The following is a 26,498-nucleotide window of genomic DNA, read 5'->3' as shown; positions in this document are numbered from 1 at the left end:
AAGGCTGTGAACATATATTTCAGACCTAGGTCAGGTCTAGCTTTGACATTCACGATGTATAGAAGTAACTGCATTCACAGAGAACATAGAATCATAGAATGGTTAGAGTTGGAAGGGACCTTCAAAGGTCATCTAGTCCAACCCCCCTGCAAGGAGCAGGGACATCTCCAACCAGATCAGGTTGCTCAGAGCCTCATCCAACCTGGCCTTGAACGTTTCCAGGGATGGGGCATCCACCACCTCTCTGGGCAACCTGTTCCAGTGTTCCACCACCCTCAGTGTAAAAAATTTTTGCCTAGTATAAAATCTAAGTCTCTCCCCATCTTTCTTGTAGGCCCCCTTGAGGTACTGGAAGGCTGCTCTAAGGTCTCCCCTGAGCCTTCTCTTCTCCAGGCTGAACAGCCACCAGGCCACTATGCTTTTCCTAATTACTGTTTTATTTTACAGGAAAAAGCTTTTCCTCCTTGTGACTCAGAAGGTCTCCTCACTGGTTTCTGCAGAGATGTCTGTCCCCTGCTAAGGTTTGTTAGTGACATGACTCAAGGTGGCCACAGTAAATGTACAGGTGCTAAACTGCAAGGGTGGAGGCGCAGCTTCGAGCTGCATGAAGCAGAAACGGTTTTGTGTCATGATGGAGGAGCCAGGTAGGGAGGAAGTGAGGATGGCCTGCAAAATAAGTACCTAGAAATACTGGATGTTCAGCTCAGTAATGGATCTGTTTGAGTTATTGCATGAGGACACCCTGAACCCCAGGAAAAAAAAATATTCTCAGTGTAAAAATATTGACAAATTTTCCACTTTGAAGCAGAACCTGGGCAGGGATGGCAGAAGGGAGCTGGTGCCCTCTCCTCCCATCTGACACGCACGGCGCCAGCCAAGGCCGACCTGGGGGGGGGGGGGGGCGGTTGTGGGGGAATTACAGCCATTTTTAGGATCCCTGTCGGAAAACAACCTTTTCTTAAAACAAAATCGTTGAAAAACGAGGGGCTGTAAGGCGGTTAGCCTACCGCCTCCTAAATCCGCCCCGGCAGGGGGCAGCACGGTCCACCCGGGTACGGGCGGGGCCCACAGAGCCGCCGCTCCCCCCGCGCCGCGGGCGGTTGTCATTGAGGGAGCGGAGTCGCGCGAGCGTTTCCTGCTCCACCCCATTCCTTCTGCCCTCCCCCGCCCGCCCTGGCCCCCGCCTCGCTGGTCGCGCATGCGCGCTGAGAGGGGCACCTGAGGGCGAAGGGGCTCAGCCATGGCGGCCTCCATGATCTGCAGCCGGGTGTCGGCCGGGCTGAGGGGCAACGGCCTCCGCGCTACGCTGGGCACCGCCACGGCGAAGGTAGCGGCCGCTCGGGAGCGGGACGGAACTGGTAGGGCCGGGCTGGGCCGGGCCCGCACCAGCTGGGGTCGGGGTCACTCCCTGTGAAGCGACGGCGGGAGGAACTGCCGGCTCGACCCGCTCCCGCCGCCGTCCTGCCCGGCCCTGCCCTGTCACGGCGGCGGGGCTGGCAGTCGTGTGCCCGCCTTTGGCGTGCGTCCCCCCGCAGCTGCTGTTGTTGCTCGCGGCAGGTCTTCCCGGCGTAGTTCCCTTTTCCTTCCTTTCTTTCCCCTCCCCTAACTTGCTTGGAAATCCCAATGTTTCCCATCTCCGCCGTTGCCTTACTCGTACGAGGGGTCAGGCTGTGCCAGTAAACTCCTCTTCCAGCTCGCGTCTCCGCAGTTTCTGCTCTTGTTACCTGTGAATGCCCTTTCGGCATAAGGTCTTGTTTTTGTCCGCTGAAGCCCTGGAAAGCAGTGTAAACAGAAGAGCTAGGGAGTCTGAAGCGTGTAACTCCGTGCGGCTTTCTTCTCCTTTCGCAGAGAAGGAAGGTCGCTTTGAGTTCCCCTCTCGTGTTACGCAGAGCCTCCCGTGGCAGGTCAGGCAGCGCCAGAAACAGCAGCTACAGCGGTCAGCACCTCTCACTTTGGGGTTCATGCCAAGGAAAGGGCCTGCTGTTTGTAGAAGGAAGCCTTTGGAGGTTAAATAGGCTCTGTCAATTCACTAGCTTGAAATGCTGTAGTAAGGCTCTTGTGTTGCCTGCGTGTTTACTTTATTTAAACCTTAAAAGTCCAGTGTATTAGAAACTTGCCAATACAGACTGATTTTTCTGGTACTTGTGCAGCCTGAAAAAAAAAAATGGCAAAATTTTTCTTGTATCCGTTTATTTTGTAGTCTTTTTATACTATGAATCTTTCAGTGCTAATCTTCATACATGGATTAGCTGAATTCAGTAGGTTTACTGTTTCCTATGTGTATTAAGTTAAGGACTTGTTCCTGTATAGTGAAATATGAAAAATGCAGCAAACATTTTTTTATTTTTGTGGTTGATAATTTTCTTGTTAGGAAACATGGTTACTTTACAAGCTTTTGGAAGTCTATGTAGTAGCTGTTCTTTTTTTAAGAGGCACTACTCATGTACCACTTCTGATGTTTTATAATCAAAACAGTTTTCTCCCTTTTTTGTGTTCTGCAAATATCTATCAAATTCTTGGGGTTTTGTAAGTCACTTTTGCAGATGATTCCACACTGGAATTTCCAGGACTGAATATTAATAATATTTTAGTTTACTTAGCATTTGAAGTGCTAACGTTATCTCACGCTTTTGGCAACCCTCTGATTCAGTGTAGATGTTTGACATGGGTCATAGCTATTTTTTTTTTGTTTTGCTATGAAGGCTGAATAGTCTGTTCTGTAACAAATTAATTTCACCGTGTGCAACCACTGAAGGTGATGTAACTTAGTTTCTGCTGCCCCTCCTCCCCAGGGCTTAGTTCTTAGTTTGGCAGAAGGAGGCAATCTACCAAAACTTCTGAACAAATCTATTCTACGTGCTTTTCTCTGTTCTCTTATGCTTTCAGACTTCCTCAAGGTGGTTCTCCCTACAGATATATTCCTTAAAATACTTAAATGTGGACTAAATACTCAAGAGTGTTTTAACCCTGCCAGTCCTTGTCACTGCTAGCAGCTTCCCCAGCTCTTTCTCACTGCCCCAGTAAAAGATCTCAAAACCAGACCTGACATGAATGACTGATGTGGAAGGGTAACACACAAGTGTAGGATTAAGTGTTCAGGTGTTTGCATTGGTACACTAAACTGTACTTGTTTAATATGTAGTCTTTTTTTAACCTTAACAAAGAGGGTGGCTTTTCAGAACACAGTCATGTTCTTTGTTTTTTGTTTGTTTGTTTTTTATTTTTTTTTTTTTTTTCTTTTCTTCCAGGTACTTGGTGGAAGTCCAGGAATACTCAGTAATCATGGGTTTCAGGTGCAACAGCAGCAGCAGAGGAGGCTGTCACTACATGAATACCTGAGCATGGGACTGTTGCAGGAGGCTGGCATTTCTGTTCCGCATGGAGTAGTTGCCAGGACACCAGATGAAGCTTACAAAATAGCAAAAGAAATAGGTATAATATTAAAGAGAATATATACAGTATAGGCATGGGATTGATACAAGGTGTAACTACTTTTTCTGTCTTTCCTGGTAAGACATTTCTTGGAGTTCTGAATATACCATCTCTTTAAGAGAGCTTCCTGTGAAGCAACTTTCTTGCAGATTTGAGTATTTACTTTAGCGCTAACATTTTCCTAATATGAAGTTTCCTAATGATTAAGATTGCTCAGTGCACAAGCACATAGTGAAATCAGTTAAGTGACCTCGTTTTAAAGACTATCTCGGTTGTGTATTGAGAGTGGTTTATGAAGCTAAATGATGTCCCTGAAATTCCAATGAGGAAGGGTTTAATTGTACTTCCCCTGAAGGTTGTGAACGTATATTTCAGGCACCATTGTTTCTGTAGCCCAAATGCTGCAGATACATCTCCTGTAACTTGTGAACCTGTTTAGAAAGAACAGGATAGGTATAAACTGTATTAGCCTAGACTGATAAAACTACCTAAACTTCTTTGAGGTAAGTAGAAGTCTCTACTTTGTGCAAATCCTGGAGTTCATTTTGCTCTCAGGGAAGGTTAGAGGAAATCTTGTGTGAAGAGCTTCAGTGGTGGTGGGCTGATAAGGCTTCTTTAGTCAAAAATCTCATATAAAGCAGAAGATGTGAAGGATACTTAACCTTTGGGCTGCAGGAGGAGAGTAAAATCTTGTTTCTTTGTGAACATGCTGTTCTGGCAGAATGCAGCTGCATGCAGGAGGGGAGGATTTGGCTTGTAGTTACACAGTAAATTCCTGGCTTGCTGATGAAAAAGCATCCACTCTCCTTTGTCTGGTGCTTAAATACTTTAATTTAGAGTTGATCTTTCATTTAGGACTTGACTCTGCCTATTGCTTTGCCACTTCACCTGCTATATGTTGTAGTAATTTTTTTTTAAATTTAATTTGCATGTAGTATAGAAGACAACTTCTGTAATTTCTAGTATTAATAATAATTTTTAGTTTAGAGCTCACCCTTCCTCATAGGCTAGCCACAGTTTTAATGGTGGACATGGCTTGTTGTATTCCACTCCCATATGGAAATATATAAATGTCTTTTCACCTCCAAATGGATACATTTGTAGTGGTTCCAAGGTTATAGGTTTTGTTAGATTCATTTCAGTTTCATGTACAGATTTAATGTAAGAAATGAGATCTGAAGGAGAGGATAATTTTTTTTTTTTTTTTGTAGCAAGTTATGCTGCTTTGTAATGTAGAAAGGAATAGAAAACCTGCTTTTCCTTCAGAGCTGATGTCCTAGAAGTTCAGGTGTTTTCTGCCTGCCCTCTTTGTCTTGTTCTGATTAGAGAGTAAATGATACAAAAGTAACTTCATTAATGTGAAAGAAAGCAATCTGTTAAAATACTGCTGTTCTGAGAATGGTTTCAAATTCAGTCCCTCACCTTCTGTTAAGAGTGAGCTTGTAGGGTGATCTAAACTTCACAAATAGGCCATGCCCCTTTGCTGACATTAACATCTGCACAGACCTGCTAGCGGCAAAAGAGACAACCTTTGCCTATGGCGCTTTAACAGACAGCGGGGAAACTCGCAGGTCAGGATTCTTTTGTGGTGTTCGGTGTTCAGAGAGGAGTCCTGTGGCAAAGTAGGCGTGTCTGCTGGTTTATAGCTCTGTCTCATCCATGTGAATTCATAGGTGTGCTTCTTGTTTGGAATATGTGATCGTATGCCACTTCTTGGAAGTCAGAAAAAAGACGTTGTGAAGTGTATATGTTAACATCCTTTAGTAAACTAGAACAAAGGAATTCAAGGCTTCTGGTTGTCAACCATACGCTTTGTTTAAGTTGTTGTGTATTTGATGCTATGGCTTTCTTTGGTACTTGAGATGAGGAAGGGAAGACCTCCCAAAAGAAGAAGACACCAAAGGAGCTTGAGTTTTTAAGGTATTGCTCAAGCATTGTCCAGAACTCATTCTGAATGGTGATAGATTATTCTTTGCTCCAGTGTTTTGGATTTCTTTGTTATTGTAGCCATTTCTCCATTAGTTTTCATTTAGTATGTACTTAAAAACAAACAAACAAACAAAACCCAACAAAATCTCCAGCAGAATGAAAAAAAAAATCTCACTTTTTTGTCCACTTGCTCACTGTTTATTTTTGTTGTGTAAGAGTTGTTGCTGCTAGATACAAGATTATCTTTTGCTTCTTTTTTATGTGTTAAACTGATTTTTCAAATGTTTGTCTAAAGTGTTATAAAGAGAGTGGGTAGTACTTCTTGCTCTATCTCCCTAGTGCTGATCCACATGCTCCTGATAACCTTTAATCAGAAACCTGGTCTCTGTAAACTTGAGTTTGGCATTGGATTTCTTTCTTTTTGCAGATACCTCACTCCAGTTAGAAATGGGTAACTTTTTATTCTAGTGTATACTAAATACAACCTTTTCATTAACAGAGATGATGGTAGTTTAGCTGTGGCTGTAGCTAAATCGGTTGTATGAACCCTGTTGTATAAACAAAGCCAAAGCTTAACCATACTACAGATTATTATCACTCACTGCAAGGTAACTAGCATGTGGTAGAATGAAGCTGAGGCACATGAATGTTGCAATTTGTCTTAGAGCCTAATTAAAAGAGTGCAGTAGATATTCTTTAAATAACAGAAATAATGAAATTTGTCAGAATTTCATTCTAAGTTATGCTTATCTTGAGGTCTGAAGTTAGATGAAATAGCCTGGAAGCCTAGAAAGGTTGCTTCCTCTCCACTCCCCTAGTCTTTTTTGTACTAAATACTTTTTTCTGCTAAACACTGAGGTCTCCTAAAGAGAGAAAATTGTTTATCTACATGTGGAGTAATTGTGAAACATATGTGAAGTAACATACGGTATTTAAGCTTGCATTGTTTTCTTCCCTATAACGTTTTTCTAGTATTTTTAAAGGAAACTGAGATTACATTAGATGCTGTGAGCAACTTTTGAGCAATGATGACAGATCACTTATGGTTTGAACCTTAAGGGAAAAAAAACTTTGTTTTTTTTTTTTGCTATTTTTTTTTTTAAATTGTTTTCTGTTGCAGCTATCAGATGTCTTAAAGTGCTGTTTTCAACTCGAATTTCTATTCTAGCTGGATTCTCCAAATGATTATTATTTTGCTTCTATTTCTTAAAAATATTTTCTGTTGTGTCATGAGAAGGTTGGCCATTGTAATTATTAAAACATGTTTGCATGTAGCTTTTCCTTTTCATATTTGTCTGGCTGTTGAGAGTCATCACTGGAATTTGTTACTTATCACAAGCAGCTTTTCCCTATAGAAACCCCTCCATCTAATTTCAAAGTAAATTGTTATCAGATACTGGTTCATTAAACTGTTATTCTTTTAAAATAACTGCTGCTGAGTAATTCAATTTCTGGGAGTAAGTTTGGACCTTCTGGAAATGTCACCGCTAGCTCAGTTTTCCTTCAATAGTTCACTGTCTTTGTTCATGACCTCCAGATCCCATCTGTGCCGCTGAAAGAATGCATTCTGCTCAGAGCTGAGAAGACTTGCGTGTGATGAAGTCTTTAAAGACTTTATTTTTAAAAATAAGTATTTTTAGTTACTTGTGGGCTTTGCAATATGTGGCTCTTCATAAGTTAGATGAGCATCTCACTTAAATTTTGGAAAAGTGAGATGAGTAAATTCTGTTCCAAAGTGTGGATAAGAGGCTGCATAATGTCTTGATGGTGGCCTCTAAGTTCATGGTTTACTCTCAGCCTGTGCACGCATTCAGCTAGCACTGTGACCAGTGCTGATTTAGAAGCTGATATGCCTTTGTTGTCAAGAACATGACTAATGAACCTAAATACTATTTCTTGAAGAACAGATGCTGCATCAGTGTGATAGCAGATAGCTCAGCAGAACGTGCTCTTTGAAATGTGCAGTATTGCTGATTGTTAAGACAGCACCTATGAAAGTGTGTGTATTGCTGTAACGGAAGTTTTGATGCTGCCTGGCACCTTCCTCTGTTAACAGTTATGTGGAAGGGAGTGACATATTGTATGCCTGTAGAAAAGCCTGCTTTGCTTTTATGTAAAGCATATATTTCTATTCATGATGATTTGAGAGGTAAGGCTTCTGAAGTGATTAACATCTTGAAGCAGCTTTTGTGTTCCAGCAGTTCTGGAGGGTTTTAAGATAGTGAATCCCACAGCTTTATGCTCATGGCAGACTTATCAAACTTCAGTAAATTAAAAAGCTATCCAGCATAGCAGGTATTGAGAAACTGAGTGCGTAACATTTCACCCCTCTACATGAGTGTTCTTGAGGGGAGACTGAAACAATGGAGTCTGCTGCTACTTCTGCTATTGCAGTTTATGAGATCTAGTTCAACTCCTTACCAGTCTGGTTTATAAGGAATGATTTTTAATGTGTAAACCTGGGTAGATTTTTGAATAGTTTTGCTGATCTCAGGCATGATTTAGTTGGAAACCAAAGTTTAGTACAACCTGTGCAATGATTTTTTTTTTTTTTAAAGAAAAAGCTAGTATTTTATTTATAGCTGTTCAAAAGAATAGGTATTCCAGGCACAGTGGCACAAAAGCTGGAGTAGTTTTCTCCTTAGTGTATGCCACACCTTCTTTGGTAGTCTGTGATTAAGTTTAGGTTTTTTTTTTGTTCTGTGTCACACTGAAGGCTCACATCTGGTTTTTTGTTCCTAATACTTTTTGGTTGTTTTGCCATTATTAGTTTCCCCTGTTTGTTCATTATCTTCTAGAGTGTGTTAACTGATGTCTTTTAGGTTATCTGTAAAGTCTGAAGCTCCAGAGTGTTCATTTGGATGCTGTAGGACATGGATGATGATCTAAGATGGCAAACTTGTGCAGAAATCCCCCAGGTGTTAAAAAAAACACACTGCTGTAGTGGTTAGTTCCAAATAGTTGTGTTTTATTTTTTTATTTTTTTTTTATTTTTGCAATTATGTTCCTCCTTATGTGGTCAAAATCTCTAGATAACCAGCAGTAGTAGTCTAGAAACCCAACACTTACTTGAATTCTGGCAAACACTGCTTTTTTGGCATCTGAAGCTTACATTTTGCTTTAGTCTTTGCTTTCTTCTATAGCACTTTGCTCCTTTGAAGTTCTAATACCAAAGCATGTTGTTGATAATAATTCACTAATTGAAATAACTTGTCTAACCAGCAGATTAAAATTTTGACTGCTATGTTTTAACTGCTTAACTTAAGCTATTGCCAAAACCAAACTTGGCTTGTGAGTTTATGAAGAACTTGATGAATTTGATTAATGTCAGGAAGTACTTGTGTAGAAAATAATATTTTGTAATAGATGTGGAACATCTTGTTCGCTTTCCTGACTGGTATGGTCTTTTCAGTGAAAGTATGAAGATTCCTGGCATGTAATTATTTCAGTAATCATACTTTTGATTTGCATGGAACAATTCTAACCCTCAAAAGTTTCAAATGCTGAAAAAATGTAATTTTGAAATTAAATTCTAAATAACTGTACTTATTAACAAAACACAGACAATACACTGAAGAGATTCTCTGCCTGTGTTGGGTCAGCATACTCTTTGTGTTGAGACTTCTGTTGATAATACATTGTTAGCTATAAGCCCGTATTTTCCATCCCTAATTCCAGTAAATACAACAAGATTGTTTAAACTTAGAGTTTTTGTAATATCAGTGCAACAAGAAAAAAAAATTGGTTTGCATTATAAATGGAGAGATACTCTTCCTGGAACTAAAAACTTCTAAATTCATAGTAACTGAGGCAAAAGTTACGGGTCTCCCTCTCCCGGTAAGTTTGCAGTTGAATGGTAGTTTAGAGCTTGATTGGCACTTCTCTTATTAACCTATCACTGCCTTTTACTGTTATCTGTTTTGTCAGAACACATTAGGCTTGCATAGTTATCATGAAGATGTTTATAATATGTGAAAAGCAGTACTGCTGCTGTGGTCAATATTGGGCGGAGAAGTGGCAATTAAAATGATTTGAGAAAAGTCAGAGTGGAAACTTTGTAAATCAGAACATTTTAACAAAGGTTGTCTACCCTTACCATCAGACTTCCTACTTGCACAGAAAACTTCAGAGATACAACAGAACAACAAGCCTTCTTGCCTCTAGTAAACTTCTCATAAGGTTGTATTTTACTTAGATCAATGCGTGTATGTGAGAAGAGAGAGCCCTTTCTCCCACTTTGAAAGCTTAGGTTGTGGAAGCAGAAATTGTTCCTTCCGAACAATAAGTATCACTACTTATAGAAATGAAGATGGGGCTATTTCCTGGCTTTATTGCTCTTTCACTGTCTAATTAATAAACCATTGTTGAAGATGAAATCTTTGGTCTTAGTACTGTGTAGATTTTTATTGTCCTGAACAGATAGATGCTAACTCAGTGTTCTGCTGATTTCAGGCACCTCTTCACATTGGTCTCTACTCTTAATTTTTTAAACATTTCCTGATTCTTTTCAGGCTGCTTTACTTACGTGCTAACTGCCATTAATATGGAAATGCGGCTCTTCGCAAATACTTGCTCTGAGTTTTGTGCATTGGTCTGTAGCTTGCTTGCCTGAGATACTAGCTGTGCTAAAGCTTTGTTATTTTGTTCTAGTGCCCTGCGTTAAGGCTTTACAGTTTGTTACTGCTGCTGAAAGCGGGTGTCCTGCTTTCTGTCCTGCCCACTTCAGTGTCGAGGTGCATGTGCTTGGCACATGTCGCACAGGCTTGCAGAGGTAGTGTCTGCTGGATTAGCTGTTGCCTTCAGCAGAGTCCCTTTTCAGATATGCTTGAAGACCTGATCATACAAATGCTTATGCTGGCACGAGAAAGGAGACTGATGTGAAAAGCTGAGGACAGGAGGCAGGATAGGATGGTGTAGTGTTTGCTGGCATAAACTGTCCTGACTTCTTATGTGGATACTTCTCTAGGGCAGAAACTGCTATTTTTCATTGAAACAAAAGCCTAGCAGTATTTCAAAGCAATGTAAGCAAAACAGAAGGGCACAACTGTTGGTACTGAGTAGAAAACTCTGTTAGCTGCTGGTTTCCAAACTTTTTATTGGGTTACTGTGTACCAACAGTTCTCTGCTGGGTCAGATTGTGTGATAGTGCTGCAGCTGTGATACTGCAGATGAGGTCTGTGACCAAACATTTCAGTCCTCTAGTTTTACAGCCACTTCAAATAGGAGCTGAAGGAAAGAATGTTTATTGAACAATAGACTTTCTGTGTGGGTTAAGTTAAGGGTTTTTTGGGACTTGTTATCTTAAATTTTATTTCAGGTACCTCTGTGCAGCTTAATTGCTTGTAAACATAGTTGGTCAAATAACCCTTGAAGTGTTATGTGTTTATGCAGTCAAGCAGCTAGTTTGTTTGCAGAGCTAGAGGAATTCACATTACAAATCATTAATATCCTGCTCATTTAATGCCACAATTGTTGCGTTCTGTTATATAGGGGATAGTCCAATGACAACTTTGTTATGGCCAAAACTGATTGTGGAAAGTTTAAAGTTGTTTCTCTCTCACTTTTTTTTCAGATATCTTTATATGTTGCTAAAGTGTAATCATGCATAATAATTAACTTAAGAAATATCTTATGGGATCAGGGCAGTGGTGCATCTAGCCCAGTACTCCACCTCTCATGGTGGCAAAAGAACATGCTATTTAGGGAGATTGTTAGCCTGGCTATTTTCTGCAGTCCATGCCCGTCATTTCCCCCCAGCATTTGTAATTGTATTATGGATATCTCTAGCTAATTCCTTTTGAATCTCCTATTCTTCCTTCTTGTCTCCTGGCAGGCTTCACTATCTTCTGTGTAAAGAAGTGTCTTTTTTTTCTCTTGCACCTTTTAAAAACTGACTTCCCTTGGTAGGTGGCTTTTGGTTTTGGCTGGTGTAGAGCAGGAAACAAAATGTATGATGTTCTTCTAGTTGTGTGTTCTTGCTTTATCCCTCACCAGGTATGGCTAAAGACCATGATAATCTTCTTGCTTTGTTCTCCTTTGATAGATTTAAAGAAGTACCAAGCTCTTTTAGTCTCTTGTAAGGGAAGATCTTCATTTCAGTGATCATCCTAGTAACCAGTCTTTCCCATTGAATATTACTTACATGATCACATCCAGAGCTAAACATAATGTTCCAACTGAGATCTTACCAGAGCTTTAGTTGGCATCTGGTTTTGACTTGTTCAGATTCTGATCTTTATCACTAGGAGGACTAATCGCTACAAAGAAGGTGCCTGTGGGTAAACTTCATGGCTTTCCTGAAAACTTCTCTATAGAAGCAGCTTTTACTGTCTGGTCTTAGTGTAAGAGATGAAAAGTAGGATTGAACCTCTCTTCTGAACTTCCTAGTGGACTGTAAGTTAAATCTTAGTCTGGATTGCTAAGTATATCAGTTCTGAATCTTTGTCAGATAGAAAACTTCAATAGAAAGCTCCAAATAGGAAAATAATGCTATGAATATTTAAATCTTAAATATTTGAGTCACTTCAGATCCTTGTGAAGGAGACCAGGTGGATCCTCTGTGAGCAAGGGAGCAAGTGCAGGGTTTGGGTTTTGGTGGTGGGTTTTTTTTTTGTTGTTGTTGTTTTCTTTTTTTAATCATCACAGGAAAAAAAAGGTATTTTCCTCTCTTTTTTTTATACTAATGCTAAGAAGTCATACTCCTCCAAATTTTGAGTACGTTGTATGTATGTACAAGGTAAATTGATTTTAAATGGATTGAACTTTATTTTTAAGCTCACATGTTGGAGTATGCAGCTTAATTTATCCATGAAGCTACTACTTATAATCTTATTCATACATGAGGTTTAGTGTTTCCTAGAGCAAGCTTTGCACTTAAAGTAATTGCATAAAAGTTAAGTCTTGTTTTGTGTGGCTTCTGTAAAGCATGTTAGCTTACTTGATTGCCAGTACTTAGTAGCTATAAAAAATAGTTACCTTCAGGAACTGAATTAAATATCAGGTAATAGACTATAGTAAATCAACATATACTTGTGTGTTTACAGCCTTCGTACTTCTTGTGCCAAAGAACTTTATATCAGTTGTGAATTCAGAGACCTGTTGTTAGGTAGACAGTCAAGAAGTAAAATGAACAAGTAGCTAGTTGGGAGTAGTAACTTGAGCATTCCCTTTCCTTTTAGCCACTCCAGCTTGTGAGTGTTATGCAAGTCTAATTTTATCTGGCCAGGCACGATGCAGGCCAAAATAGGAATCAACACAACTTTTTTGTCTGCCGTAATATTTTTCAGTATGCATAGCGGCTAGTTTTGCTCGAGTACCATAATTTTTCTTAGCCTTTCCCATGGCTGCCTTTTCACATCCAAGAGAACAGCAAGTTCTTTCTTTGCTTGGAAAGACCAGAGTGGCTCAGCTAATGGTAGCATAAGAAAAGATTGGGTGTGCCGCACAAATGTGAATGGTTCAGTTCTTAATATCTTGCAGTCTAACTGCTCTCTGCAGTGTATTCAGTGTAATTGAACTTGAATAACAACTCAAGGCTTCGTTTTTCTTCCTTTATCACCTTAAGTGACTTGATGAACTTTTTTTTTTGCTTTTTGACTTTCAATGACACTTCAGAATGTCCCAGTTGATTTTTATTATATTCTCATACTTCACTTTTTAAACTCAAATGCACAGTCTCTTCTACCTAGAATATTTTGTAAAAGATTTTTAAACAACTAAAGGCAACTAAAGGGCTTACTCTACCTACTCTGGGAAAAATAGTGGATTTGCTTAGGCCTCTGACTTCTGCAAAGCACTCAAGCTTATGCATCAGTGCTCTGCTGATTGGAACCCATAGTGGACCTGCAAATTGACTTGGGTAAGTGCCACAGTTACATATTATTGCTGAGAAGATAGTGGTTACAAATACAGAGTATTTATACTCGCTTAAGGAAAATCTTGGATTGTGGTGTGTCAGATACTCAGTTTCATCTTGTTCATAGCCTGTGAGTTGCCATTTCTTACTGGGTGCTTAATCATTTGTGATTCAAACATGTTAAAGATATATCAGAACATTCAAAGTATCTACAGTTTTGGATACTAACTCACCAGGGTTTGTTCGCAGAACAGCTTAAAGCTGAAATTTGTGGATGGTTTGAGACTTGGAATAACCTGTGTGAGTTACCATACAGTCTTTGATTCACATATTTGTGTGTTGTATCGGGAGGGAGGGTGGAGAATCGCGGACAAAATGAAAACAACTTTTATTATTTTACCTGGGGCAATTTGTTGTGGTAGTCACAGATGACAAATTTTGGGTTTTCTTTCATTCTAGGTTCAAAGGATCTTGTGATAAAAGCACAGGTTTTAGCTGGTGGTAGAGGAAAAGGAACGTTTGAAGGTGGCCTCAAAGGAGGAGTGAAAATAGTTTTTTCGTAAGTTGTTTCTAAATTATCTGACCAAGTGGAAGAACTTTGAAGTTTCACATTATGAAGTGAAGTTATTGCTTAGTTTAAAATAAGTGTTTTAATTATTAACCTTAAAATAACAAGAACTAGATAATTTTTTTAATGCAACTTCTGTTTTTCCAGTAGTTTCTTTGTCACATTCTGAGCTTCTTTTATTCTAGTCCAGAAGAAGCAAAAGATATCTCCTCCAAAATGATTGGAAAGAAGTTGTTTACCAAGCAGACAGGAGAAAAGGGCAGGATATGCAATCAAGTATTTATCTGTGAGCGCAGATATCCAAGGAGAGAATACTATTTTGCAATAACAATGGAAAGGTCTTTTCAAGTGAGTAATACTAGAAATAGAAGTAAACTAATTAACTTGTTACAGCTGAATTTAAAAAAAAAAAAAAAAACAAGAAAAACCAAAAAAACCCCTGTTTACTTTATTGGTCGCTTGCTTTTGAAAATTAGAAATATATATAACTAAATTTTGTTTCCTAGTATCTCTGACTATATGGTTGCCTTAGTGTTTAAAAGCTTTAAAAATGTATTGCTACAATTTAAATTTAAGGAATAATAAATGAGTATCAGTAGCCCCAACTGTGAAGTTGAGAGTCACGTGGTTGAAAGGGAGATGGGTGGAATTAGGGGGTATTTTCATTTTGGTTTTAGTTTGCACTTATCTACCAGAAGCTCATATTAGAGTTTAGTTTAAAAATACAGCTCTGTGTGCATGTAGATGTACACACTATTTAAGAGTCCCAGGAACAAGATAAGTGAAAATCTTTTGGAAGAGCCAATGGTCCTGGATAAATCAAACATAATCTATCTCCAGTATGTGGAGGTTCCTAGAGGTGCACAGGTGTGTCCCTCAATTTTGAGAGTTCTGATAGCTTGCTTATGCCAGTACTCATCAGGAACTGGTAAGAAGATTTGGGCCTACAAGTCTGTCTGTAGAGCTCTCAGGAAGACTAAAGCCATAGTCGCTTCTACTTGTGTGTTCTGTATGTGTGGATGTGCAATTTTTTAGGCTACAATTCAAAATTGTTTACTGAAATGTGTCATTGTATTTTCTGACAGACCATTGTTCCATTATGGAGTGTAGAGCATGAAGTGCTAAATAACTTCAAAAAAGACAGGGTGAAGCAGATATTGAAACTTTATTTTCTGAAACTCAACAAAAACTGAGTTTGGTCTGTCCAGGTGCTTAAGAGTTTGCAGAGGCACTGCTCTTGGTAATTAGAGGAGTAGCTGGCATGAGTATGAAATAATTTTTTTGTGGAGGAATGAGGAAACTAGTCTTACTCTTTTTTTTTTTTTGTTGCAAAGTTAGGAGTTAAATATTTTAATTGTTCCTTCCTCATGCTCTGTAGTGTTCTTTCTGATAGGAAAGTATCAGTTGTATTGAGTTTCAGTACAATTGTGTGACTTGGGCACCTACATTCTGTTGTACTCTGTAACAGCAGGGAAGATCCAGATGTTAGAGTACAGACCTCAGATTTACCACAAGGTGGCATTAAAATACTGTAAATGGCTGGATTTTATACTCTTAAAATTGTTTAAGCAATAAGCAAGCATCCTTATGCAAATAAAATTTACTGTATCTGATTTAAGCAAATTAGATAAAGATGGGAAAAATGTTTTCCGGACTTGTTCTTGCTGTTGTATAAAAAAAATAAATCATATTAGTGTATATTGAGCATAACTGTGTGGATTATTGTCTTTTGATAGGGATGTGCTTTGTTTTTGCTGCTGACTTCATAAGTTGTGTTTTTAGATGTGCTTGCAATTGCTGTAACTTGTCTAGGATGCTTATGATGAGGAAATGCCTTTCAAAAGAAGGAAGTGTAAAGGCTGAATAGCGCACAGCGTGTATTCCTGATGTTGTTGCAAACCCCTTCCTTTAAGGAGGGGAAAAAGTCTGTAAAATTGTCAGTTGAAAGTGGAACTTGTTATCTCAGATGTTACTTGCCAACAGGAGGAAGACGACTTACGTTTTAAGGGAAACTGTTCACTTTAGCAAATTCTGTGGAACCATGAGTTATATTTAGAATGTGTTTGTAGCTCCCTGGCTGTTTAGGATATGAATATCCAGAAATGTTTGTTGTGTTGAACCTTGCTATTAGATGTGGGATAATTCACTATCTGTATGTTTCCATTTGGAGGGATGGTGATGAGAGGGGAGTGGTTATTAAGTGTGTTCTCTGAACCAGTGTCACACTTTCTGTAAGTAATTGTCAACAGTTGTAAGGCTGTTCAATTTTTAAGACCTGTGCTGAAATGAAATGTTGCCTTAGTACAGCAGCTGTCGTAATCCACGCGTGAGTGGTGATAACGGAAGGTAGATTGAGGTGATACAAGTGAGCATGTCTTTACTGTAAACTGGAGGACTGTTCCCATGGGGAGAGATTTTTAAGTTCCATAGTAGTAAGTTCTTGATGCTTTTATTGAGATTTAGATAGCTTTATGAAAAAAGCTCTACTGTAAATGTTACCATCTCTGGTTTCTTAATTTCTTTTATTATTGAATAATTGAGTGCTCTTTTGTCGGAACTCTGTGGCTGACTTTCAGTGATGGCTATAGTTACTGAGCTTTGTGATCCTACTGAACAGGAGTAGTTTGCAGTAATTTGTCACTAGGTTCTGCAGACCTAGATTTGTCCTTCGAGTTGGAGCATGGCAGAATAAATAAATGAATGCTTGTTGTTTGATGTGTGTTTGTGTAGGTGTGAGTGGAGAAGGGGGAGATGAGAAAGCTGTTCTTTTTCTGGTGACAACCTAAAAGATAAAATGCATATGGTTACTAAGTTGAATCTTTCTACAAAATTTAAAACTAGTATGTCTGTTAATTGCTCTGTTGCTACAATGTATACAAAGGAAAGTTTTCCTTGTCAAAAGAAATTGGACCAAACATACACCTTAAAAATTTTGAAAGTATTATTGAAAAGTTTTAAATAGATATATTGAATAGATAGTAACATTCTACTCAGAGCATACAAGTAAAATACCCAAATAAAAAAAAAATCTAACTAGCAACAAGGTTTTATTGCTGTGAGGCATCTTATGGGAAGGACTAAGTTTCAATTGTGTGGTATAAGATTACTTACGCTTTTTTTTTCTTTTTGTTCTAGGGTCCTGTGCTGATAGGCAGTTCTCAGGGTGGTGTTAATATTGAAGATGTTGCTGCAGAGAATCCTGATGCGATAATTAAGGAACCCATTGATATAGTAGAAGGCATAAAAAAGGAACAAGCTGTTAGGGTAATTGTTGATGTGGAAAAGTACACGTTAGCGAGGATGGGAGGGTTGCTTCTAATTTTTGTAAAGTGTGCACACGTTCAACCTGCTGAGTTGTCTTAAACCCTTTTGAGATTTTGAAACAGATTTGAACTAGATATTTAAGTATTTTCAGGTGATAATCAATAGATTTGTAAAGGCATATGATGATGACTTTTTACTATCTCTTTTTTAGGTTAAGTGCAGTGTTTTGTATTGAAAACAATCTTTTCAAATGCAAGGGTTACTGTTTTCCAGGAAGACAGGAGAGGTTCTACATCTACAAGTTCAATTGACAGTGAAATAATAGCTAAACTAGGAGATTCCTAATTTGTAACTACATACTTCAAATGTCAGTTAACTGATAACCAATCTTTTACTTTCAGCTTGCCCAAAAAATGGGATTTCCTCCTAATCTGGTGGATGAAGCAGCTGAAAATATGATCAAATTATATAATCTCTTTCTGAAATATGATGCTACCATGATAGAAATAAATCCTATGGTGGAAGATGCATCAGGAATTGGTAATGTTTCTTTTTCGTATTCTTCATGTAACAGCTTGACATTTTTGTCAATCTCAGTTGCTTCACAGTGCTAATACTTCAGCTGTATACACCTGGATGACTTAGCATTAATGTGGTATGTTGAAAAATGAATTTAATAAAGCATGTAAATTTGAGAATCTAAGCATAGTAGATGTCTGCTCTTAATTGCTAAGTAGTATCTTAAGTTTAAATAGCTTCCTCTTTACTTTTTTAAAAATTATTTATTTAAAAAGAATGTATTTCCTACTCTTGAGTATTTGGCTATCCAGCATCCCAGCATTAAGGCATTCCTGGAAATTGGGTCTTTTCCAAATTAATGAGTTGAAACGTGAGCCATCTTGTGTATTCACAGTTGGTACTGAAAAGGTAACCAGAATAGTAGCACCTTCTAGAAATCCTCTGCCTTTACTGCTCAGGCATGAGAATGACTGAGTCTGATGTTTGATGTATTGAAAGACTCTAGGTGTTTAAGTGATATCTCGATGTTTATCAGGTTTTTAGCATATGCAGTTGCAGAATAGTTAGTGAATATTCAATTACAGCCAATTCCCCTCTCACACAAAAAAAAAAAAATCTGTGGAGAATATTCGTACTTGGACTCAGATACAACAGTGTTAAATTTAAAAGTGAATGTAGCTCCTTCTTCAAAGGTTACAATTACTCTACTGTTACTGTGTTCTTTTTAGTAGTACTGCTTACATAAACAGTATGGAGTGGGCTCTGCCATCTGTTTCTTGTGCCCTGCCATTTTTGTATCATCCATAGTGAGAGGTGGAAATGAGATCTTAACATTGGTACAGACAGAGACTTAGTTCTCATGTAAAGAATACTCTAGCACATCACCTGCTATATCTAGGTGAAACTTTTGTGTGTATTCTTCTGACGCTTTTTCTTCCACCTCAGATATTTTTTAATTGTGTCCTCTTACATGCATGCATACACACACACTGTATATTTAATCTAAAAGCAGAAAACTAAGAGAAGTTAAAAACCCAAAACAGAGACTTTCTGTAGGGACTAATTTTATGCTAGTTACTGAAGCATAATTTGCACAGATTTCTCAAACAGCTTGTTGTAAGCTTCTTTGTTTTTAAAGTGTCTCAAGAAACACAATTATCTTCCCTTTTTGTGCAGTAAAAGTGTCTTAACTGGTTATGTAGGTAAACTATAGAGAATCTTGTATTTACATGCAGTGCTAAGTGTGTCTTTTCAGCAAAACTTTGGACTGCATTAGCTAGCTGCCAAGTTTGGCTTAACATACTTTAATGTATTCATGTAGCAACTGAGCTGTTATTCTAGAATTAAATGATAGTGTTTTGTTTTGGTTTGTTTCCCCACCGCACCCCCCTTCCTTTCAGTGATGTGTATGGATGCAAAGATAAACTTCGACAGTAATTCAGCCTATCGTCAGAAGAAGATCTTTGATATGCAGGATTGGACGCAGGAAGATCAAAGAGACAGGGACGCTGCAAAAGCAGATCTCAACTATATAGGATTGGATGGAAACATAGGCTGCTTAGGTACCTTCTATTTAATGCATTTTAAATGACCTAATGGATTTACAAACTGAATTCCTAAACGTTGTCTTTATTCTCCTATAGTCAATGGTGCTGGTTTAGCCATGGCCACAATGGATATAATTAAACTTCACGGCGGAACTCCAGCAAACTTCCTTGATGTTGGTGGTGGTGCTACAGTGCAGCAAGTGACAGAAGCCTTTAAGCTTATTACATCTGATAAAAAGGTGAGGGAAGAGTTGGTATATCAAAGTCCTACACAGTGGTAAACAGGTTATGATTTGGAAGGCAGTGCTTAGTGCATGTTCTCCAGAAAACATGGTTTTATAAGCATAGAACTAAAAAGGGAAGAAAATGGAGGTGTTAGCTTAATCTTGGTGCAAATGAAGAAGGCCTGAAAACTTGTTGAATTTTTTTTGCTTTTTAAAAATAACTGTGTACTGAGTAGGCTGTTTAGTGTCCTTTGGTTGAAGTTACAGTTGTATTTGAACCTTTCCAGAAAGGTTTTGAGTCACAAACTCCCCTCACCTGCTGTTTAAACAGCATTTGGTATTTGGACGTGTGTTTTTTGTGGGTTGTAGGTGGGGTTTTTGTTTTTTTTTTTTTTTTTTTTTTTTTCCCTCCTTTCTTTTGGACCTGTTTTGCAGCTGGGTCTGTTTTGTGCATGCAGCTGTAGAGACGAATATTCACTGTCCTGTGCACAAACAAGTTTCTAAGGTAGTAATTACATGTAATGTAAGATAAATTAACTTTGTAATGGACTTGGAAGATCATTCATGTTTTATCCTGTTGAAAGTTTACCAGAAGTGTGTGAATATTATTCAAATAATAAATTGGTTGCAACTAGAGGAGGAGCTTTACCATCTCAGAAGGACATTGTGTGGACTGAATTTTGATGGTCTACATAGAGGTGATTATCCCAGTGGGAACTTGATGGGAGTTTGGGACTTTTTGAAAAGAAAGAAAAATACGAAAAAGAGGTAACTGAATAAGGTGGGAGTGACTTGCAAGACCTGGTAATAGTATGCTACTTTTGCACCAGAATTTTGTATACTGCTTGCTCATCTTTGGAAAGGGCTAGAAACAAATAGTGAGGGATGTTACAAAGTAGCTCGATCTCTTCCCTATTGGAAAGATTTTTGTTAACCAGTGCAGGGTCTGACACATGCTCCAAGGGTGTTCTTTCTTCATGTGCTTTCAGCAAACTGAGGAAAAGTAAGGGACAGAAGTACAGAGCACCTAAATTACAGAGGGTAGAGGAGAAGAAACAAAGAAGAATCTGGGAATTGTTTATCTGGGACAGATTCTTGCAATGCCAGTTCTCTGCTGATGCATGGACAGAGGGCGTCCAAACGCTACTTGATGTATTTTCCCTTTTCTTCCTTCCTTCAGCTCCTCACTATTTTATCAAAAAATGATGACTGTAGCTGGGATTTCTGGTGCTGAAAGTCGAACGGCAGTACAGCCCACTGGTGTCATGGACTACACTCTGGCAGGCACTCTGAGTTCAGTTCAGGGGTTGTTTGGAACAGCTTTCTGAGGTGCCAGTCTAAGTTGTGTCTCCCCATTAGTAGCAGGAGTAAGAACAATGTCACACAGATGAGCTAGTCTAATTGCAAAGTAACAAGAACCAAGCTACTGTTTGTTAACCAGTAGCGCATTAATGTTTTGTGTTCTTAAGTTTATTCTGTCCTCCAAGACTATCTACCCATTTTTTTTCCTACTTTATTCCGTCTTTCACCATTGACTGTGATCTTTTTTTACACCTTCTTTCCACCACTTGAGTCAGAAAAGGCTTTTCCTTAGTCTCAAGTATAGTCCTCCTGAATAAAACATATTTTAGATAGCTTACCTCTAAGCATGCTAGCTTTTGAGTAAACTCTATAACAGTGCCTTGTGTATGAATTTTGTAAATTTTCTATTTTCTTTAGCATGGCTTCTTCACTATGTAGAGGTACTAGTGTGGGAAGTACTGCTGCTGGAGTAATGTTAGAAACGGAAGAATAAACAGTTGACAAATGAAGTAGTTAAATGACTTTACTGAAGTTTCATCAGTTTGATTTGCTTGAAGAAAATCAAACAGCTCTCTCTATTAATCATGCTCAGAATATTCTGAAGTAATGTACAATGTTGGGTTTGTACAGAAAATGGCTGCGTGTCTTTTCAAGTAGCTACGCAGAATACACAGTGTAAGAGAAATGGCTGTTGCATGCAACTCATGATGGATTGAAGAAGACTGTGGAAATTTCCTGGGACTGGCATTTTTGCAATAGGGTTTTCCTGAAGTAACTGTTCTGTCGTCTGTGACCTTATTGAACTGTACTTTTTTGCTGATGTTCTTTAGAACAGAATGTTCAGTCTTTCGCAGAGCTCTTTATGGAGATTGAATTTTCCTTAAGCTGAAAAGCTGAGTGATGCTTTTATCTGATGTGCCTCTGGCCATTTTTAACGCGAATATTGTAATTGATTCTGTAGGTACTGGCAATTCTGGTAAATATTTTTGGTGGCATTATGCGATGTGATGTGATAGCACAAGGCATCATTATGGCAGTAAAGGATTTGGACCTAAAAATACCTATTGTGGTACGGTTGCAAGGTGAGTGTGCTTCAGTACGTTATATATATTTCTGTCCATATTGGCAAATGTTGTTGAGCTTATATATTGCATAGCAAGTTACCTGTAAGCTGAAGACTATGGAAGAATAAGGCAAACCTTGAATTTAGATGGTGAAGATTGGCAAGTTAATAAAAAGATTTACCGCTTTTATAACTATTAAAGTTGTTGTCTTCTGGATTTATTCACTGGCTGACTTTTGGAACTAGCTTCCTAGAAAATATGAGAGTGCTCTGGAAGTAGTAGTTCCCTTTTCAGTAAAAGTGGCATTTTATCCGTTTAAGGTACGCGAGTCGATGATGCCAAAGCTTTAATAACAGCTAGTGGCCTCAAAATCCTGGCATGTGATGACTTGGATGAAGCTGCAAAAATGGTAAGATAGCCGGCTATGAGTATTCTTTTCAGAACATAGCATCTGTTGCAGAATATTGAAAACTTGAAACTCCAGTCAGCTAAAAGTAGCTTAGGATAAATCACAGTGACAGTTATTATCAGGGCCTGAAGCAAATATTTTACAAATTAGTAAGTACATATTTTGTAAGGAGAACTATACAGTCAGAAGCTATTACACCCCAGAAGTTTCTGTGTTTGGGACTTAGATTCCCCCTCCTTCTGAAAAGAAGTTTAAAAAGTAAATTAAAAAAAAATAAAACAGGTAAATGACCAGATCAGTCACCCCCCTTGGTAGGGGAATGGCTGAGAGCTCAGCTTTATTAGTTGGAATAAAATACTTAAATTGAGGTAGCAGGAAAATGCAATATAACACTTCATTTGATAGACTACTGTATTTCAGTGCGCATGATTAAAACGAAACATAGTTGATCATCCTGTTGCCTTGTAAGGTAGTTAGATATTTAGACATTCAGACAGGTTGTTTGTGGGGTGGATGTTTTTTTTTTTGTGTGTGTGTGTTTTGTTTTGCTTTATTTCCTGGGGTTGAAGCTCTAGAAACAGCTGTAGGTTGCTTAGAGGAAGAATTTGCTTAGCCTGACAGTATGGCCCTCTGTTTTAATGAATAGTATTAAGTCCTGCTAGGCTGATCAAGCTTTGGTTAGGTCAATGGAAATCTCCCCTAGCATTACCTACAGGTCTTTAAGCTATATTACATCTATATAATGCATCTTCTAAAGCTGCAGGTGAATTGACAGTTCTCAGCTAAATCATGGAGTTAAAATTAGTTTTATAATCATAAATTATCTATATCTGTAGAAGCACTTTTTGAAAGGGTTATAGTTGCTTTTGTATATTGCCCACAGGTAATTTCTTTAACAAGTTTATGTAAGATGATGCCATGAGTGGGATAAACAAATGAATGAGGATAGATCAGAGTAACAAGCTGAGCATTCGAAGCAGTGATTATAACCAGTGGTGTTGAAAGTATTTTTTTTCTGCCTAAATATTCAACAGATGTCTATAAATTATTCTAGGTAAATAGTATTTTAGGTGCATTTGAAGTTAGGTAATGTGGACAAGAAAAACATACTACGAACGTGTAGCAACAGTGAAGATGAAAATTTTTTATCTGAAAAAAATTAGAGGGCATCTGGTAGATCTTGTATCATGGGGAAGCTTGCGGTTCTGATTTTTTTTTTTTCCCCCCTAAAGAACCACTTACTCAGTTATAATATTTGATTCTCAGCAGAAAATAATTCATAGAGGTTTTGAGTAGTTATGCAAGATAAGTTGAGACTACATAAGGTATCAAAATAACATCCAGAAATGCTTGCAAGAAAAACTCAGAGCAGAAATAGCTTCTAGATATATAGAATCTCTTGTGGGAGACCTCCAACACCTCCCAGGTAAACAAGGAGGCACATGAAGTTTAAAACTTGTAGCATTTTATCAAGATGTTTGGTTGTAAATGAGAACCAGACATTGTATAACTGTGTGAGATGTTTTCTAAAAGACTTGACTGATCTTTCATTTAAAGGTTATTGAAAAGCAGTGGACTAAGTAGTAATCCCCCTGCCCTACCCCTCCTTTCAGATCTTGCTGATGATTCTCTGTCATTACTTTGTTCACTCATGTTAGGATTGTTTTGAAATTAAGTCTTTGTTTTCTGTTTTTCAGGTGGTGAAGCTCTCTGAAATAGTAAGCTTAGCAAAACAAGCTCAGGTGGATGTTAAATTTCAGTTGCCAATTTGATCTGCCAATGTCTAACATGTTCTCTGAAATACTGTGTTCTGTGGGATATTTTTCATTTTTTGTGTGTGGAGGTTTTGATTGTTTGACAGGCGCACAAACGGAAGTACCTGGTCTTTAATGTTAACATTCAGAATGGTCAGAGATCTCGTAAAGAGCTTGTGTTGCTGATATTTAGTCCTTAGTTGTTGTTCTCAAGCCTCCAGCTTCTGCTGCAGAATGTCACTTGCAATATACTTCTGCGTTGTCCAAAGTAAAGCTTCTGGTTGAAAAATAATTATTCTGAATAAATTCTGAAGTTACTTTACTTGTAAATTTGTATTAGCCTTGGTTAAAATAAATGACTAGATTATCTAGTTGTCCACGTGGAGAAATGTATTGAAACGGTATTTTATATTGGAGACAGTTGTACTTAGCAGTATAATGGACATGAGCGCACCAATCATTATTTATGAACAGATGCATTTGAACTTAATCGGAAACATTTTTAGAAGTGCTTCACTGAAGTGGCTGGTAACTCTTCTGGACAACGTGTTTAATCACTACAAAATATACTGTAGCACTTAGATTTTCATGATTTCCGGTCCTTACAAGAAACGCATCATGTAGTTTTATATATGAACAAGCATTTACCAAAATTCAAGGAGACAGAATACATAGAGTAATAAAATGTCTATTGTACATCGCTAATAAAATTGTACATTAATAAAATGTCTCCCAAAACATCTACTGTCTTTTTCTTTATATCTCACCATTTTGATACGTTACATAAACTCATGGATTAAACCACAGTTTACCATAGCAAGCCAAAAGCTTTTCAGGCGTACATTTACAATAGCACAGGTATTAAATTTTTCTTCCTTGAATTGCATTGCGTGCTTAGAAGCATGTGAACTCATGCTGTGTTGAGAAGCTTGGACAGATACCATCTGTGCAACATCTTCCTAAAGTGGCCATAACTGATATCTACACAAACAAATACACAGTAAGATGTTGCTTTTGGGGGAATTGTTGCTTCTACTGTCAAATCTATAATTAACTACTAATTTTTGTCACCTTACAATGCTGTTGATTTTAGCATTATATGGAACTTGGCTTAGTTTACAAATTATGTTAAATTACTCTTACTAATTTTGGCTTGTATTTTGTAGGGGATTTTTCTTTAAAATGCTATGTTTTTTGGCTAATGATAGTGTTTCATCAGGAAATAATGAAGACTTGTCTACAGTGGGATTTCGAAATGGGAAATCCTATAATCATGAACTAAGAACTTAAAATGATTGTATGAAGTGTTGGGAAACTTACAGTCTATACAGTTTTGAAGTAGATAAAGTGATAAATGAAGAAAGTTTAAACTACCATGGTGTATTTCAGTAGTTTTTTTGGCAGTACTAAAGAAAACCAGCAGAAATTAAACTCGCTCTGGATTTAAATAGGATACGCAATCCTAGTTGGTCTCTCTCAACTGACTGCTGTGTACTCTCGATCCAGCAGGCTAAATGGGGCTTGTCAGTATGCTTGGAATTGCTTCTATGCCATGGCCTTGAATGGGTTTGCAGAGATACCTAGTTTGAATAGATTTATTGAGCACTGAATAATTTAGAGAATATAATTAATTTTTAGCGTGTGGGTTTGCTTCTAGCCTTACTTCTTTACTTTTAAAATCTGTGTGGAATGATAATGTTCCAGGCTCGTAAAGAGGTTTTTTGGTTTTTGTTTTTTTTTTTTTTTTTTTTTTTTTTTTTTTTTTTTTTTTTTTTAAAAAAAACATACCAGCCCAATCCTTTCTAAATCAGGGGGAGGAACAAGAAGAAAAATGTGTCTTGATGTTACCAAAAATGACAAATGGAAATAATCTTTTGGTACAAATACTGGACTAGAATGGAGGCCAAACTAGATTCTGCTGTTAGTCCAGAATTTTTTTTATACCCTATTTGAACTGTTAAATGTAGTTGAATAGGGGAGAGGGAGCCAAGGTAAAGTTGTTTCCATCTTTGAGAGGAATGTAAAATACTGACATTCTCAGTAACGTATTCACAAGCAATAGACTTGTCAGAAAGCAGTGCTATGCCGTTAGGGTAAATCTAAAGCCCATAGTATTCCTTTAACAAAGGATGAAGAATAGGTGTGGGATAAGAAGGTGGCTGCGTACAATTTGCTGACCAGAGCGTTCAGAATGTGCCAAATCACTCTTGACTCTAAAATAACTATGTGTGGAGCGGAAGCTACTTGTTTTAAGTTACTTCAAAGCTTATGGCTTTGGAATCCAAATACTTCCTAATTGGAAATAAAACTGAATTTCCCTTTGGAAACAGGGTTGTGTAAGGGGTTGAACGTTGTCACAGATAGGATGGGAGGAGTGTGAACAGTAGTATGAAGGACTGTGCCAGGATGGTGTGTATATAGGTGGCAGGCATTCCCCTTTCCCAAGATAGGGATTTCAAAACATTATTTCTTGTTATTTCACTTGAAGAAATGGAATTAGTGATTGTCTGATTTGTGTTAAGTATCTTGAAACTAAGTAGCTTATAGAGATTGCTTTAATGAACAAGGTGCTAGAGTGCTATGGGACCTTTTAATTATGTGTGTGTTTAATTGTTCTGAGAACTGTTTTGC

General features: G+C 38.0%; 1 protein-coding gene across 1 annotated transcript; it reads left to right on the top strand.

The window, feature by feature from the left end:
- The first annotated feature begins 1,174 nt into the window (after window positions 1–1,174).
- SUCLA2 (succinate-CoA ligase ADP-forming subunit beta) lies at window positions 1,175–24,609 on the top strand. The gene is made up of 11 exons (XM_086771844.1): window positions 1,175–1,327; window positions 3,249–3,432; window positions 13,676–13,775; window positions 13,970–14,132; window positions 16,920–17,048; window positions 17,450–17,588; window positions 18,968–19,129; window positions 19,211–19,353; window positions 21,602–21,722; window positions 22,025–22,113; window positions 23,811–24,609. The coding sequence occupies exons 1-11, from the start codon at window positions 1,241–1,243 to the stop codon at window positions 23,883–23,885; spliced, it is 1,392 nt and encodes a 463-aa protein (XP_086627970.1). The 5' UTR covers window positions 1,175–1,240; the 3' UTR covers window positions 23,886–24,609.
- The last annotated feature ends 1,889 nt before the right edge of the window (window positions 24,610–26,498 follow it).

Source organism: Chlamydotis macqueenii, chromosome 1 (assembly GCF_036417535.1).
Source record: "Chlamydotis macqueenii isolate bChlMac1 chromosome 1, bChlMac1.mat, whole genome shotgun sequence".
NCBI lineage: Eukaryota > Metazoa > Chordata > Aves > Otidiformes > Otididae > Chlamydotis > Chlamydotis macqueenii.
The sequence above is the reverse complement of the archived record's forward strand: the minus strand, read 5'-3'. Positions and strand labels throughout refer to the sequence as shown.